Source organism: Garra rufa, chromosome 8, assembly GCF_049309525.1.
Source record: "Garra rufa chromosome 8, GarRuf1.0, whole genome shotgun sequence".
In the NCBI taxonomy this organism is placed as follows: Eukaryota; Metazoa; Chordata; class Actinopteri; order Cypriniformes; family Cyprinidae; genus Garra; species Garra rufa.
In genome coordinates this window covers 28,516,883-28,532,396 of record NC_133368.1, presented here as the reverse complement: position 1 = coordinate 28,532,396, position 15,514 = coordinate 28,516,883, and the positions used below count along the sequence as shown (strand labels likewise).

The window sequence follows — 15,514 nt, the reverse complement described above, 5'->3', positions numbered from 1 at the left end:
CAGTGTTTACAAAGTGAACATGCAAATAAGATCAAATGCCCTTTATAAAAAAAGGTAAAACAGCAATGTAAGATGATTTTAAAGCTGAAGAAGAAAACAAGATGGAGTTTTTCCACATATACTAACTGTATTGACCCCGATTACAAAGACTACACATAAGCATCGCAGAGACGAGACAAGACAAGCATTTGTGGTTAAAAAGTAGAAATTGTCAATTGGTTTAGAAAATGACCAATCGTTTCGCTATAAGACCCTTCTTCCTTGGCTGATCGTTTAGAGCCATTTGAAGCTGTATTTAAACTGAATTTTTGAAGTTTAAACTTGGGGGCACCATTCAAGTCCACTATATTCCTGAAATGCTTTCCTCAAGAAACATAATTTCTTTACAACTGAAGAAAGAAAGACATGAACATCTTGGATGACAAATGGGGTGAGTAAATTCTCGGTAAATGTTTGCCCTAGGTGCACTTGCACATAGTTTTTCAGGTAGCTTTTTGCAGGTTCTGTTTCTGTTTCTTCATTTCAGACTGGATGATGATGAGATCAGATCTCTGTGTGGAGTACTGGCTGTTGTCAGACTTCTTGTGCAAACAAAAATCTCACTGGATTATTACAATTAATGGCAAAACGAATGTTTAAAAATTTAAACTGATATTTCCTACTGACACACTACAGCAAAAGACAGAAATAACTGACCTTAAAACATTTTAGCTGGTGAAAATACTGTGTTCTAATCATTTTGGCCACCACTGTATTTTAAAGGGGTCAGGACGCTTACAAGACTATTACATACCTTCTCTCTTTGTTTTCTTTGAATAGTGGGAGACTGTGCCATGTTTTTCTTTTTTTCTATTATATGATGAATTGTTTGTGAGAGGTAGATTACAAACAAAATAAATTGCACATAGCAGGTCAGTATAGTAACCAGAGCCCGAGGTCACAACTAGCTCTAATGTGGAGCAGCTATGAGAAACTCGGGATTGTGTTTCATTTCACACCCTGCCAGGATATATGAACATGAGGTCCTGCTACCCAGAGGAACTATTGCCCCTCATGACAAACAATTCTCATTTAATCTGATATGTTGCTATGATATTCCCCAGCATCAGGACTGTTGAAAGTGCTAGTTTCTGCAAAACATCTGCAAGCACAGCAGTGATGATTTTTTTAACTGTTAATTTTATGCTTTAAAGATTTTACTATGATAACTCTATCGCAAACATTTATCAGCACATTAAAATCACTTAATTATATCCAATAATAGATGCACAATCTATGCATTTCAATGTTTGAATCATAGCTCATGGCTCATGTTGGTATTGGAAATATATATTTGCATGAATACACACCTATAGGTTAAACTATGAATTATGAAAGTGGGTTTGAAAACCTGATTTTCTAGGGTCCATCTGTTGATATGCAATCTAGAGTCACTTCTTATGAATAATCCTATTATATAATTAATTATGCATGTTTCATCATGATTATTTTAAAATCTTTAGCGAATCAGATGATTCATCTTTGTTGTACTTCATGAATAAACATATTTAGAATACTGTATAATACTGGCTTCTGTTGAGGAGATTCTACCCTTCAAATGCTGCACCCCTGGGACATACAGAAACCTTTTTTTTTTTAATGGAGAAGCATAATTTTCTGTCTTCAATGTAACAGGTGTAATTGTGTCCCCTGTGTCCTGGGGCTGATGAGGCAGAGCTCTGGAGCAGTCATTCAGCATGACTGTCTTCTCTTGGAAATGAACTCAAAAAGAGTTCTTTATAAACAACTTAGTCATGAATATTTGTATGCCTTATGAAGGTCACCTTAGCTGAAAAGTGCCCAAGAAATCAGTGGTATATACCATTTTTATGGTATTTCCATGAAGCTTCTGCATCCTTTTTGAAGCTTGAAAGCCCCAGTTTCCTTTTATTATAAATTCCATAGAATAGAGTGACCAATGGAGTCTTCAATATCCCTTTATATTCCAGGGAAGAAAGTAAGTCATACGGGCTCAGAATAAAAGGAGAGTGAATAAATGGCAGAAATTACATTTTTAGGTTGTTGAGAGGAAGGTCAAAAGAAATTTGTCTAGAAAATATAGTTTTCCAGTAATATACACAAGATATGCTGAGGAATTGCCCTTGCACTGAAAAACTTACTTAAGAGCAAATTAACTTTAGTTTATTCATAAGGGAAAACCTCATGAGCTTTATAAACGGAATAGCTGCACTGGCTTTATTAAAAGGTGTGTGGCATATATAGGGAATACTATGCACATAAGCTTCATTATCGGAATCCGACTGCCTGTTTTATTAAAAAGCCATGCTCAATAAATCAAACTGAGCCACACACACCATTGCCTTTGTTTATGGAAAGCATTTTCTATCTACTAAAACACTACGAGCGCTCTTTGATTATAATTGTCTGATTGTCCCTTTAGCATATGTTTAGTTCTGATCATAACAATTTTGCTGTTGCAAAAAGTGTAATTAGCCTCTTTTCACACCAACATGAGAAACTACGACTCACTTTTAGTATGCGAGAGCCACAGGAGAGGTGAGCCCAGGTCTCAGATCATGTATGTGTGAAGGGGCAGATGATTCAACAGCTCAGCTCAGTCAGGATGAAAATATTTCACAATGGATTAAAATGTGGCGTGTGATGGGTCACTGTGTACAGTATTCAGACACTTCAATGTCAGATAGAAAGAGGCGGAGGCAAGTAACAAAATATGTCAGAAGTGTCTAATTTCGCAAAACTGTTTATTTCAAGAGGATACTGCTATCTGCTGATCATGCTATATGGAAAATTTATAATATTTCTATACATGTTGACCCAGATGAAGTCAGGATTTGAGAATTGTGTTTTCCTTGAAAATGTACCTGCTATAAAGGCAGCGAATGTTAATGTAGCCTAATATTGCAGGTTCAATATAAGCAAAGCTATATGGACAGCATTTGTGAAATACCATAGAAAAATAATTGATGCATGCCTTTAGAAAATATTACTGTGTGTTGCAGTAATATACAGTGAATGTCTGCAGTATCTATGGTTAAAATGAGGTTAAAAAGACATTTACATATAGTCCACAAGAAAAAAATGATAGTTGAATTCATAAAACCCCGTTCAAAAGTTTATCGCCCACTGTTTTTCAGAAAAATCCCTCAGGTCCCACAAATTCTTCGTTTTTTCAGCATTTCTGTGTATTTCAACCCTTTCCAACAATGACTGTATAATATTGAGATTTATCTTTTCACACTGAGAACTACTGAGGGACTCATATGCAGCTATTACAGAAGATGTAAATGCTCACTGATGCTCCAGAAGAAAAACAATGCATTAAGAGCCAGGGATGTCAACTTTTTAACAAATTGCTAAAATATCATATATAATAATTTTTATATAATTTTTTTTTACTTAGTACTGTACTTTAGAAGCTACAGAAGATACTTAATTTTTTCCTAGAAGACAAAATAATTTAAATTTACCCTTATATTCAAATTCAAAACATCTTCACCGCCCGGCTCTTAATGGATTGTGTTTCCTTCTGGAGCATCAGTGAGCATTTGAACTGTCTGTAACAGTTTCATGAGTCTTCTCAGTTGTCCTCAGTGTCAAAAAATGGATCGCAAAATCATACAGTCATCGTTGGAAAGTGTTCAAATACACAAAAATGCTGAAAAAACAAAGCATTTGTGGGACCTGAAAGCTGACAGTTTAACTCTTCAGAACAAACAAGGGACTCATAAACAACTATCACTATACAAAAAACAAACAAACAAACAAACAAAAAAACAGCTGTGGATCATTCAGGTAACAACACAGAATCAAGAGTATGCAAACTTTTGAACCGGGTTACTTTTATTAATTCAGTTATCGTTTTTTCTTGTGGACTATATGTTGATGTCTTACATGTTAAATATCTTATTTAGGGAAGTACTAAATAAAAAAATAACGTACATTTTGTATGATCTCTCTTATTTTGGTAAAATAATTAACATTTTGCAGACTCTGCAAGGTGTTTGTAAACTTTTGACTTAAACTGATTTTGATTAACATTATTGTTTTAAAAAATGTGTTATTCACACAATAAAGTTTTCTAAATCATTTTTTCGAGAAAAAAGGTAATTGCATTGTACAAAGCAGTCAGCCTAGCAAATGGACAAACGTTGCAACAATTTACAGTAATTAATACAATTAATACACTTTTGTTAACCAAACAAATTTCTGCTGGATTTAGTGCATGATAGTGTTTACGTATTACAATATTTAATTCAGATTTCACCCACTAATACAGACCCTCTCACACACTGCAAAGCTGAGGAGCTCTAGCGTTTTTGAGCAGAGTTCTCTAGCTGCAGTGGATAGGTGCCATTACCCTGTATTTAAGCAGACTGATATATAGCGTTGCCATGGGTGACAGTGAATATTAGGAAATATTAGACCACTGTTGGTGTGAATCAAGTTTTAATTGTGTGGTAGTGTTTGTTTGAGTAGTGCAACCTACCAACTGCCCTACATATGATCATTGGCACTATATTCTCTTACATTCAATGTATCATGCGCTGTCATTTGATAGGAGTTCTGTGCATTACTTTTCTAGGTAAGTGATTTGAACGCACACAGATGCTGTCATCCATTCTTTCCATTCACCCTTCAATTCATCAGCTAGCTCCAAGACACACAATGCCAAATCACGAACACATTTGATCACAATATATATCTGGCTTGTAGGCCTACCCAAAAGACAATTATGATATTGTCAAAACTGTGTGTAAATAAAAAGAAAAATAGGCATGATTTAGTTCACCCAAGATACAGTTCACTCAAAAATGAAAATTCTGGCATTAATTATTCACTCTCATGTCGTTCCAAACTGGTAAGACTTTTGTTCATCTTCGTTTCAGATGCATTGCTATTTATGCAGGGTCAGAAAACTCTCGGATTCCATCAAAAATATTTAAATTTGTGTTCTGAAGATGAACAAATGTCTAATGGGTTTGGAACGACATGAGAGTGAGAAATTAATGACAGAATTGTTTTTGGGTGAACTATCCCTTTAAAACCTCACTATTTGAGCAGCTCGAAAACATACCAATGGTTCAAGGAAACATCGGATTGTTTCAGAGAATTGCAGTAAATATTTTGAAGCGTACACAGAAATGTCACTCTCAGTTTCCTTTGTTTCTGTTTGTGTTTTCAAGCTGTGTATTGTGCCTGTGTTAAATCACTGTACCGTGGAATTGCTGGGTCGTGTCATCACAGGCAGCTGCACAGCTGGACAATGTTTGGTAGACATGCTTCTCTCACAAGCTGCATGCATGCTGCATGTTCAAATCAACACTGCACCCTGGTGGACGCGCTTTCAAATACACTTTTAAATGACCGCTTCTTTGTAGTTGGTCAGTAAGAGGGCGATTTTTATTAATTCAAACAAACATTAAATATAGGCTACAATGACCTGTATGCACATCTTCTACAACGTTTTAGATTTTTCATTAAATAAACTAAATTAAATTAGGTAAACAAATCAAGTTTAACTAAAATTAAATATGTAAAAATCATTTACATTTTTAAATGATTAAAATCTCATGTGTATTGAATGTGTAAAAAAATATTATATTACTTTTTATTTGATGGTTATGGAAATTAGCAACTCAGTTGATCATACTGGAATATTAATTAATAACAAGGTGTAAAATTGAAATATTGAAAAGTATCAGTCATCTGCAGGCTTGCAGGCTAGAAAATAAAAGTATTTTACTCCCATGATAACTTCTGTCTCCGAGGATGTCACGCCCATCGCACACAACAGTCTTGACGGGAAAAATTGAGTTTGAGGAAAATAAAGAGAGAGAGAGAGAGAGAGAGAGAGAGAGAGAGAGAGAGAGAGAGAGAGAGAGAGAGAGATGATGTGATACACAAGCAATATACAGACATTACGTAAGAGAACTCAAAGTCTAATACCTTTGTTCAATGTCCTGTGAGAGTCGTCTGGCCTCTTCTGGATCTTTTTTTAAGAGTGCCTGGAAAGCAGAGAAAGACTCCACCATGCCGATGTAGCCAGAGAGAGGGACAGGCTTTCTTACCCAAAAAATGTCCTGCCTAGAAACAAAACAGTTGCAGTTGCAGTACGGCGTCTAATTACAGCCTTTTTTTTTTTTTTTTTAAACCTGGATAGCAACAGTTTGTGTCAAGAACACTTAAAGGGGTCATCGGATGCCCATTTTCCACAAGTTCATATGAATCTTTCGGGTCTTAATAAAAAGTTTGTAATATACTTTGGTTAAAAATTCTCAATAGTAGTGTCTTTACCTTATCAAAATCAGCTCTGCAAAATATCAGCTCATTTTACTGCATGGGCCCTTTAAATGCAAATGAGCTCTTCTTGCCCCACCACTCTCTGTTGTGGGATTATGAGGTGTAATGTTTACTTTAGCCACATTTAGCCGAGTTTAGCTGCATTTACAGTGCCTTGCAAAGTATTCATACCCCTTCATTTTTTTCACATTTTGTTTTGTTGTAGCATTATGTTAAACTGCTTTAAATTAGTTTTTCCCCACATCAATTTACACTCCATACACCATAATAATGACAAAGCAAAAACCAGATTTGCAAATTTTACAAATGTATTAAAAATAAAACACTGAAATAAGTACATTGCATAAATATTCATACCCTTAACTCAGTACATAGTTGAAGCACCTTTACAGCCTCAAGTCTTTTTGGGTATGATGTGACAAGCTTTGCACATCTGCATTTGGCAATTACCTGCCATTTTTGCCTCACCTTTTCACCTCTCAAGCTCTGTCAGCTTGGATGGGGGCTGGCAGACATTTTCTAGAGTCCTAGTTGTTCCAATCGTCTTCCATTATGGATAATGGAGGCTACATGCTTCTGTGAACCTTTAATGCAGCAGATTTTTTTCTGAACTCTTCCCTAGATCATTGCCTTAACGCAAGTCTGTCACTGAGCTCTACAGGCAGTTATCTTGACCTCAGGACTTGGTTTTTGCTCTGATATGCATTTTCAGTTGTTAGACCTTTTCTGAGAGGTGTGTGCCTTTCTAAATCATACTCATTCAAATGAATTTGCCACAGTTTAACTCCACTCGAAGTGTAGTAACATCTAGAAGCAATATGAATGCTCCTGAGCTAAATTTCGAGTGTCCCAGAAAAGGGTATAAATACTTATGCAACAGGATCTTTTCAGTTTTTTATTTCCAATAAATTTGCAAATTGTTACAAACCTGTTTTGTACTTTGTCATTATGGTGAATGAGATGTAGATTGATGTGGAAAAAAAGTAATTTAAAGTAGTTTAACATAATGCTGCAACAAAACAAAAAGTGAAAAAAATGAAGGGGTATGAATAATTTTGCAAGGCACTGTAGCTGCGTTTATCGGTGAAACTTGCCAACAAGCACATTATTAAGAAAGGCCATTTGCAAAGATGCATAAAAAACCCTTATACTCACTTCTGCTGTGGGTGAAGCTGCATCACGAATAATTCACACGAAAATAGATTCATATGTAGATCGGGATCGGCGCTTTCCTTTTAAAACCGAAAGTAAAGTTAATTCTCTGCGTCTTCAGCAGCTCAGATGTCAGGAGTAAATGACTACTGCTTTGTTCATTATTACATCCAACAACAGAACACCTCAATCGCTCAATTAGAGTCTTCCTCTGCACCTGAGTCACACAATGGCATATTCGGACTGTTTCAGCTCGGTGAGGGCGGGTCTAAGGTAAGACGCTCATGTCAAAAAACTGTGTTTCGTCACAAAAACAAGAAGCTGAGAATGACCTGATTTTAAAAAGGGGATATTACTTTTAAAGATTAAAAAAATACCACTGGGTGGATTTTTATCATTGTAGGGTGGTTGTGTACACAAACTGCCAACACACATTAATGTTCAAACAACATGTAAAAGTTAGTTTTGCATCCGATGACCCCTTTAATGAATTTAAATGATCAAATTTAAATCATTCATATTTTTTGATGTAGCATCCATTGTATAAAAACAAGCCCTTGTTATGTGGCTATACCTGTGGCTATATTGTCGCAATATAACAAATGCTAATTATACCTTATAAAACCTTCTCAGTCTCTTAACCTAAGTTTGATTGCACATTGAAATGTCTTGACCTACCTCATTATCTATAAAAAGTAATAAAGTTAATATTTTAACAGCTAGTTTGTATAGAGCTACATTACCATTCTTTGACTGGATACTGGAGAGAGTTGTATGATTTCTTGTAAAGTTCAAAGGAGCTGGAACCTAGGTAAGGGTTCCGGAAAGGCCGCAGGGCTGCATAAAACTGTAATAAAACAGTTAATAAAGTGTATGCTATAAGTCAAGTGTACTATTAGTTTAATCAGTCTTAGTACTGTAAAATGCTGTGAGTAATGTTTGTAAAATAATTTATTTAATATTATGACTATGGGTCATAATATTAATATGAGCATATATATATATATATATATATATATATATATATATATATGAGCAGAATTTTAATAGATAGATAGATTTTAGATAATTTCTAAAATGTGCTAATTCTAATAGAATGTGGAACACACAGATGGTCAGACAAGCGTTGAAATGTCAGATATATCAGTGTTATGGTTTCCACCTCATTACAGATGTGGTTTAAAGTCTCTGAGCAGTCTCCATAGCTCAGCTCCATGTCCATGGTGTAGTTGAGAACTGCGAGGCAGCCATGAGGCTTAAGCACTCTGTGAGCCTCCTGAAGAAAACGTGAATGGTCAAACCAGTGGAACGCAGACATGGCCGTCACAAGATCTACAGAGCCATCTTCAAAAGGCAGTACTTCAGCTGGACTCTCCCTTTGCATTTCAAATAAGCAAAACAGTAGCATGTACATATTGAATGGATGGAACTCATGAAGACATCAAAATCAAGAGCATAATCACAGTATTTCTCTTTTAACCCTTAAGCATCCCTCGGGACAAATTTGGGCTAATTTTTTTTTTTCCCCCTAATCTGAACGAGACTTGGCTACTTTTCCTAAGTTTGCTACCTGAACACAAATAAATTTGACTCGATTCAACAATGTTAAGTGGTAGGAAAAAAAAATGCTTAATTTGTCCTTCGTGGCTAGAAAAATGGGCACCCATAGGAAATTAATAGGAAATAATAAAATTTAGAAAAAAAAAATTATTTGTCAAATAAAAATCAGTAAAACACAATGCAGATCATGCAAGCTTATACAACTATTTCAATGTGGAAAACACACACACACACACACACACACACACACACACACACACACACACACACACACACACACACACACATGCCTATAACACAGCAAGTTGTTATTTTTAATTTTGTTCAATAAAAAGTCACTCACTAGTACAAAACCAAAGAATTAAATGAGCCAGTGACAGAGCATTTTTTTTGTGCCACTGTTCGCACACCCACAAACACTTCAAAGTCGGATCAAAGAGATTAAGATTTGTTGATGATTCCATGCAAAAAATGTCTGGAACATGCTACTTGTTTATTGTTTATTCTTACCTGTTTGGCATCATTTGGTTCCATTTTACTTTTTGAGTTTTTAGAAAAAGATTAATAAAGATTGCTCTGAGCCCTACTTTGTCTTGTCCTTATAGCATAGCATCTTTGCATAGTCTCACCCAACACAAATGTGTGTGTGTGTGTGTGTGTGTGTGTGTGTGTTTTTAATTCTACAATTTTACCTTGTGATAAAATGTAAAACTTAAGAGCTTCAGATTGTTACAACAATAGTTTATAAATTTCAACCTAGATGCCACTGAGTGCTACAGCCATATATTCATGATTTTTTATACCATCATATGTCACCAGATATCAAAGTCACCAACATTTTGGGTTTGGCTGTCTGAACTTATTGGATTTTTATTTTTACTGAAAAAATAATAAATATATCATAAACATAAGCATATTTTACATACAAATATATGGTACTTTTGGAGGTAAATAAATAATACACCAAAAATCACAAAAAATTGCATAAATTGATAGATTTTATTTTATTGAAGACAGTGATATGACATTTATTTAAAAAAAAGCTGCTATACGAAGGATGCTTGAGGGTTAAATACATAAATAAATATTTGCAATCTAATAATATGTCCCCACTTTGTATGTGCCTGATGTTTATGCAATTCTTTTTGAAAACACATTAATGATTCTCATTGCTGTAATACAGTAATGAGTCATTCTGTTCTGTCTTTTATAAAAAAACAAAAAACAAAGGCAATACAACAAATATTATAATGATGTATTGCTTTTCAATTTTGATTATTTTTGATTTTTAAAATTTGTCAAAAAAATTTCTGAAATGTAAAAAAAAAATACAAACACTCTGCAAAATGTCTATATTTTTATATTAATTGTCAAATATGCAATATTTAAAGTTATACACATATTTTGGCCATTTTGATCAATTATTTTACTATAGAGTAGTATAAATTACAAATACATTTGAATAAATGCTTCTGGAATAAATGAATGTAATGTAATTTATATTGAAAAAAAAAAAACTCTATATGAACAAATATTTGTGCTTCATATATACCATAAGGCCTGTCACAATTTCTGACTCTTTTTTCAACTTTTCAGATTAACACATACTTTTGTAGTAAAACTGTTGCTAAATATGACTGCATTAGTTTGAAAACAGAGTCCGATGTGTTGATTGCATACTTTCTGGTTGATGAAAGCTAAACAGTGACATGAGATTTAAACAAAGGCAAGCTGTCACACATGCAGTAACACCCAATTAATTTTTGCCTACCTGTAAGAGATGTTTGGAATGTTAACATGTTTCCTCCCCATCTCCAGTTGAGCTGGACTGATGTCTGTCCCCACTACACGAGTAAAATGTGGTGCTAAGAGCAACGTTCCCTGCCCTGATCCACAACCAACATCTACTGCCAGGTCACTGGCTGAATTTTTCTAAGAAAATGCAGTAAAAAATGAAATGACAAAGATGGCAAGCTGATGAATAAAAAAAAAACCAAGCAGTTACAAGTCTTACATTATTCTTGTGGAACTGTAGAACCTTGCCAATAAGCTCTTCAGAAGGAGAAATTCGGTACTTCCAGTATGAGTTTGCATGCTCTTTATCCTCAAACAAACGAACAGCCATTTTAAAGCTGGAGATATATGAACAATTAGTATAAGAAAATCACACTATGAAATAAAGGGAAGGAGCCATCTAATGTTTCACGTCTTGCTTATTTCTGAGCCACTATCAACTGTACCGCACTAACACAAAGCAGTTTAAAACATTCCTTTGGGGCGACCGTACTGTGCTTAGTTTGCTAATGAGAACTTGAGCCTCACACACAGAGATTTTCTCACATTCACTATGGAGAAAAGGTCTTTAAAAGTTAATAAACATCTCCTAACCATTGACCGGAAGGGGATCAAAGGTATCCAGGCTAACCAGATGGTCATGCTGGGGGGGTAAAACATTCACAGTGATTCAGGGGATAGGGAAAAAAAAGTTGTTGTTTAGTTTTAAAATCTTATGTAAAACAAGTAATGTAAGCAGACAAGCTAATTAAAATGGATGTATGGAAATGTAAGAGAGTACATGTTAAAAATAAAAATACAGAGAGAAATGCATAATGTTCAATCAGTTGATGTTGATATTGCTGATAAAAACATGCTTATGGAAAACAGAAAAGGTTTATGTGAATTTGAAGTGTGAGTATTTAAAAATATTTATTTACATTTTTACAAAACCAAGATGGATTTTCTATTTCTAAGGGATTTTTTACTAATCATGTGAACAAACTACACAACTGCAAAAGTAAAAAAGCACTAATTTTATTGATATTTAAAAAAAAATTACATCAATGCCTGTATGTTGTACAGTAACTGATTTATAAGTAACATTATGCAATAGTGCATTAAAAGCATAATGCATAATGAAAACACTAAGTGGATTATATTTTTTAAAAATGTCAAAATCTTTAATGTGAAATTATAAAAAAATACTATGCATTTATATGCCCATAGATTTTCCAACAACTTAATTAAAGTAAAATTAAACCACTGTATCTAAACACAAGGGATTACAGTATAGGTGGGGAGGGTCATGTGACTGAATAATGTGTCACTCAGGTTTACATGCAAGCACACAGTAGTAGTCCATTATAAAGTCAACTTTGGTCTCTGTTGATGACACTTTCATCTCCTCTAGAATACTGGAACAGAATAAGTGACAAGCAAACATTATACCATCAATAAGATCTATAAAGGCCAAAAAGCAAATTTCCTTTAATAAGAAACATGAAGTCTAATTTTGTATTACATGATCAACGTTGCATGACAGTAAAAGTGCCCGAAGTGATCAAGTTCTGCAGAAAGAAGTAATTACCGTGATGTTGTTCTCTCCAACATCGCAGTTGCAGCGCTTGGATCGGCTCTCAGATAGGCTTGGTACATGGAGAATGTCTGAATAAAACCAATTACAGTCTTGACGCTCAGTTGCAGCTTTATTGGAATTACTTCAATCCTTACAAAGACAGAAGAACAGTACAAAACTGTTAGACTCTACAACTGCAACTCATATCAACGATGACATTATTTAAAAAACATGTAAACAATTTTTTTTGTTTTGAATAAATGTTACTTGATTATAAACAAAATATAATGTTTTATTTTGCATACAAATACACCTATACCTACAATATACCTATACAAAAGAAAGTATAGAAAGTAATTTGTGTAGAAGCTCATTGACAACAGTTAATTATTGATTACAGTGCAGTGCTCTGGTTTACCTCTCTTTATCTGGGAAGGGTATGGCTTCAAATAAATCCTTTAGCTTACTGTTGGCCCCATTTACCTTACTGCTTGTGTAAGGCAGCAGTATTTGCTTTACCTAGCAGAATAAATGGATACAAGTGTGCAGTTAGTTATGAACATATTTCACTTTTAGTGAAATGGCTTGATAAACATGCATTCAGTTGAAGTGTTGGTATTTATATATTAAACAGTGTCAATTAATTATTAAGCCTGCTCTCTAGATACTCTTATTCCATTTATATATGTGACCCTGGACCACAAAAGCAGTACGAGTCAAAATTAAAACTTTTTCTTTTATGCCAAAAATCATTAGGATATTAAGTGAAGTTTTGTAATTTCTCCATAAATATATCAAAACTTAATTTTCGAATAGTAATATGCATTGCTAAGAACTTCTTGTTGACAACTTTAAAGGCGATTTTATCAATATTTCAATTTTTTGGCACCCTCAGATTGCTGAAAAAGTGGTATAGAACTTTGGATTTTTCCATAGACAGTGACAGTTTGCAAAGGGTATGAATAATTTTGGACATGCCACTTTTTGTTCAAATGTAAATAAAAGCTGAGAAATATTTTTTTCCACAATGATGCCTGTGTCATTTTCGGTCCAAAAAAAAAAAAAAAACTTGCTGGTTGAATAAAAATAACTTTAAGTCAGAATTTGCCAGGGGTACGAATAATTTCGGGCTTGACTGTATATGCATACATAGTTATGGTATATATGCTTACTTCCTCATATATGTTATTAAGTCGCTCCCCACAGGATCCATAGTGTATTTTCATACTGTCTCCATAGCCAAAGAGAGCCAAGCAGCCATGAGGCTTCAGGACACGCATAGCCTCTTTTGTAAAACCCTCAGCATCAAACCAATGAGCTGCAGATGCAGCTGTCAGCAGGTCCACTGAGCCATCTGGGAATGGCAGCTCCTCTGCTGTGCCTACTCTGTCAATTAATAATAAATACGATAAGGATGAGCCCACAGTAATCTATCAGCACTTTATTGCACAATGTTGTCTCAAAGACCTAATTTTGTTCTTTCAAGGTTATACAAAGGCATACTGGTACATTGTTCCATATCTTTTACATTATCAGATAAAAGTCATGGAACAATAATGGTTTGCTTGTTTATTAAGAAAGGGTATAAACATGCATTATAGACCTGTAGCTGAGGTTAGGGAACCCCGGCACTGCTCTCGCCTCCGCCACTTGAGATTCACTGACGTCAATGCCCACTACCTGCTCAAAATATTTGGTCAGGGGACGAGAGTTCTGCCCTGTTCCACAGCCCAAATCCACAGCCAGCTGATGGGGCTTTCCTCTCTGTGAATAATGTTTTTACCATTAAACATTATATAAGAGGACAACTTATTATTTTCGCATAGTAAATATACAGTAGGCTAAATAAAAAATAGACAAAGGTTGTGTAACATCAGTTTTTTTTTTCTGTGACTTTGGAGGTGTTACGCTATGAGTTTTCAACATTTGCACTTATGACTGGCCTCTGGTGGTAATTTAGAGACAGTACCATGTGTTACTACTATGATTTATTAAACATGGTAAAATGCCAGTTAACCCCATTTAATAGCCTGTTATAAGAATAATGACAGAGAATAATGATGACTTCTTATGCTTTCTTATACAATCTAAATTAATTTGAGATTTTTTAAATTAGTAATATAGGCAAAATATAATTACAATAACATTGGTATGTTTTCATTCGAGTTTGCCATTGCAGTCTACTAAATTGCTTTATAATGTATGCGTTCCATATTTTTGAAGGGTCTCACCAATAACTTACCAAAACATGCAGTGATTTAAGTGCCGTGCACACGACACCGTCGACGTACATTTCAGATTGTTGTGCTCGATAGGTAGACTAATAATATCACGACAGGTCTTACCTTTTTGTCCAGATACTGGAGAATAAGGTCCTTCAGCTCATCTGGTGGATCAAATCGATATGTTTGATAGAGGGAGGCATGCTCTTTCTCTTCAAACATTCTTTCAGTCATCTTTACTGTGACTTCAGTGTGAATCTTCAGAGGAAATTGCTTTACGTCTGCTGAGAAGAGTTAATAATTACTGGACATTACAAACACAGGCAAGAGGCGGAAGTGAATATGTTAAGGGTCTGGATATGTATCAGGATGGACCATTATCGTTTAGGTCATGATCGGGATTTTCGTGGAAACAGGGAAATTTAAGTTTGAATACTAAATATCATGCTAGCACACTACCCTTACTACGTCTGCCATGTAACGTTAAACGTAATTTCGGCGAATCGCTTCTTTCGTGTTGATGAGTCGATTCAATAGATTCATTTACGCCAACATTGACAAGTGATCATAAACCTGATGCATTCATGTGAAACGGTTCTTTTGAACCGTCCATTTATATGAATCGACTCTAGATTCATTTACGTCATCACAAAAAAAAAATGATCAGACCACAGTGGATCAGACTCAGAGATGATAAAACAGCTAATATAGACAAAAAGTGTAGTTAAAACGCCTTTGCTTAACAATTTTGTGATCAAAATCGCATTGTACATATCATATTACACAATATCCGACTGTGGTGGAGTTTACACACACTTGCGTGTTTTGTGTCTCCCTGTTAACTCAGAGACTGAAATGTTAAGTGTTGCTGCTCTCAGCTACTGTCTTTAAGTAAAGCTAGGGCTGG

The 15,514-nt window shown here is 34.8% G+C and overlaps 2 protein-coding genes across 2 annotated transcripts; both read right to left on the bottom strand.

Moving 5' to 3' along the window:
• Positions 1–5,419: 5,419 nt before the first annotated feature.
• On the bottom strand, positions 5,420–11,310 carry LOC141341190 (putative methyltransferase DDB_G0268948). The gene is made up of 6 exons (XM_073846330.1): positions 11,048–11,310; positions 10,805–10,965; positions 8,636–8,849; positions 8,217–8,320; positions 5,968–6,105; positions 5,420–5,816 (listed from the first exon to the last, which is right to left on the bottom strand). Exons 1-6 carry the CDS (start codon positions 11,156–11,158, stop codon positions 5,720–5,722), a joined length of 825 nt encoding a protein of 274 aa, XP_073702431.1. The 5' UTR covers positions 11,159–11,310; the 3' UTR covers positions 5,420–5,719.
• Positions 11,311–11,828: 518 nt separating this feature from the next.
• LOC141341120 (putative methyltransferase DDB_G0268948) lies at positions 11,829–15,059 on the bottom strand. Its single transcript, XM_073846264.1, has 6 exons — positions 14,731–15,059; positions 13,989–14,149; positions 13,558–13,771; positions 12,804–12,904; positions 12,398–12,535; positions 11,829–12,224 (listed from the first exon to the last, which is right to left on the bottom strand). Exons 1-6 carry the CDS (start codon positions 14,839–14,841, stop codon positions 12,134–12,136), a joined length of 816 nt encoding a protein of 271 aa, XP_073702365.1. The 5' UTR covers positions 14,842–15,059; the 3' UTR covers positions 11,829–12,133.
• Between the last annotated feature and the right edge of the window lie 455 nt (positions 15,060–15,514).

Bases quoted from the DNA above. Each gene is read 5' to 3' on its own strand.
- LOC141341190 (XM_073846330.1), bottom strand. From the start codon at position 11,158: ATGGCTGTTCGTTTGTTTGAGGATAAAGAGCATGCAAACTCATACTGG. The intron at 6,106-8,216 runs GTAATGTAGCTC...TTTTGTTTCTAG, and splicing joins CAGTATCCAGTCAAAGAATG to GCAGGACATTTTTTGGGTAA. The intron at 5,817-5,967 runs GTATTAGACTTT...TTTCCCGTCAAG, and splicing joins TCACAGGACATTGAACAAAG to ACTGTTGTGTGCGATGGGCG.
- LOC141341120 (XM_073846264.1), bottom strand. From the start codon at position 14,841: ATGACTGAAAGAATGTTTGAAGAGAAAGAGCATGCCTCCCTCTATCAA. The intron at 12,905-13,557 runs GTAAGCATATAT...TTATTCTGCTAG, and splicing joins TTAATAACATATATGAGGAA to GTAAAGCAAATACTGCTGCC. The intron at 12,225-12,397 runs GTAATTACTTCT...ATTCTGTTCCAG, and splicing joins TTGGAGAGAACAACATCACG to TATTCTAGAGGAGATGAAAG.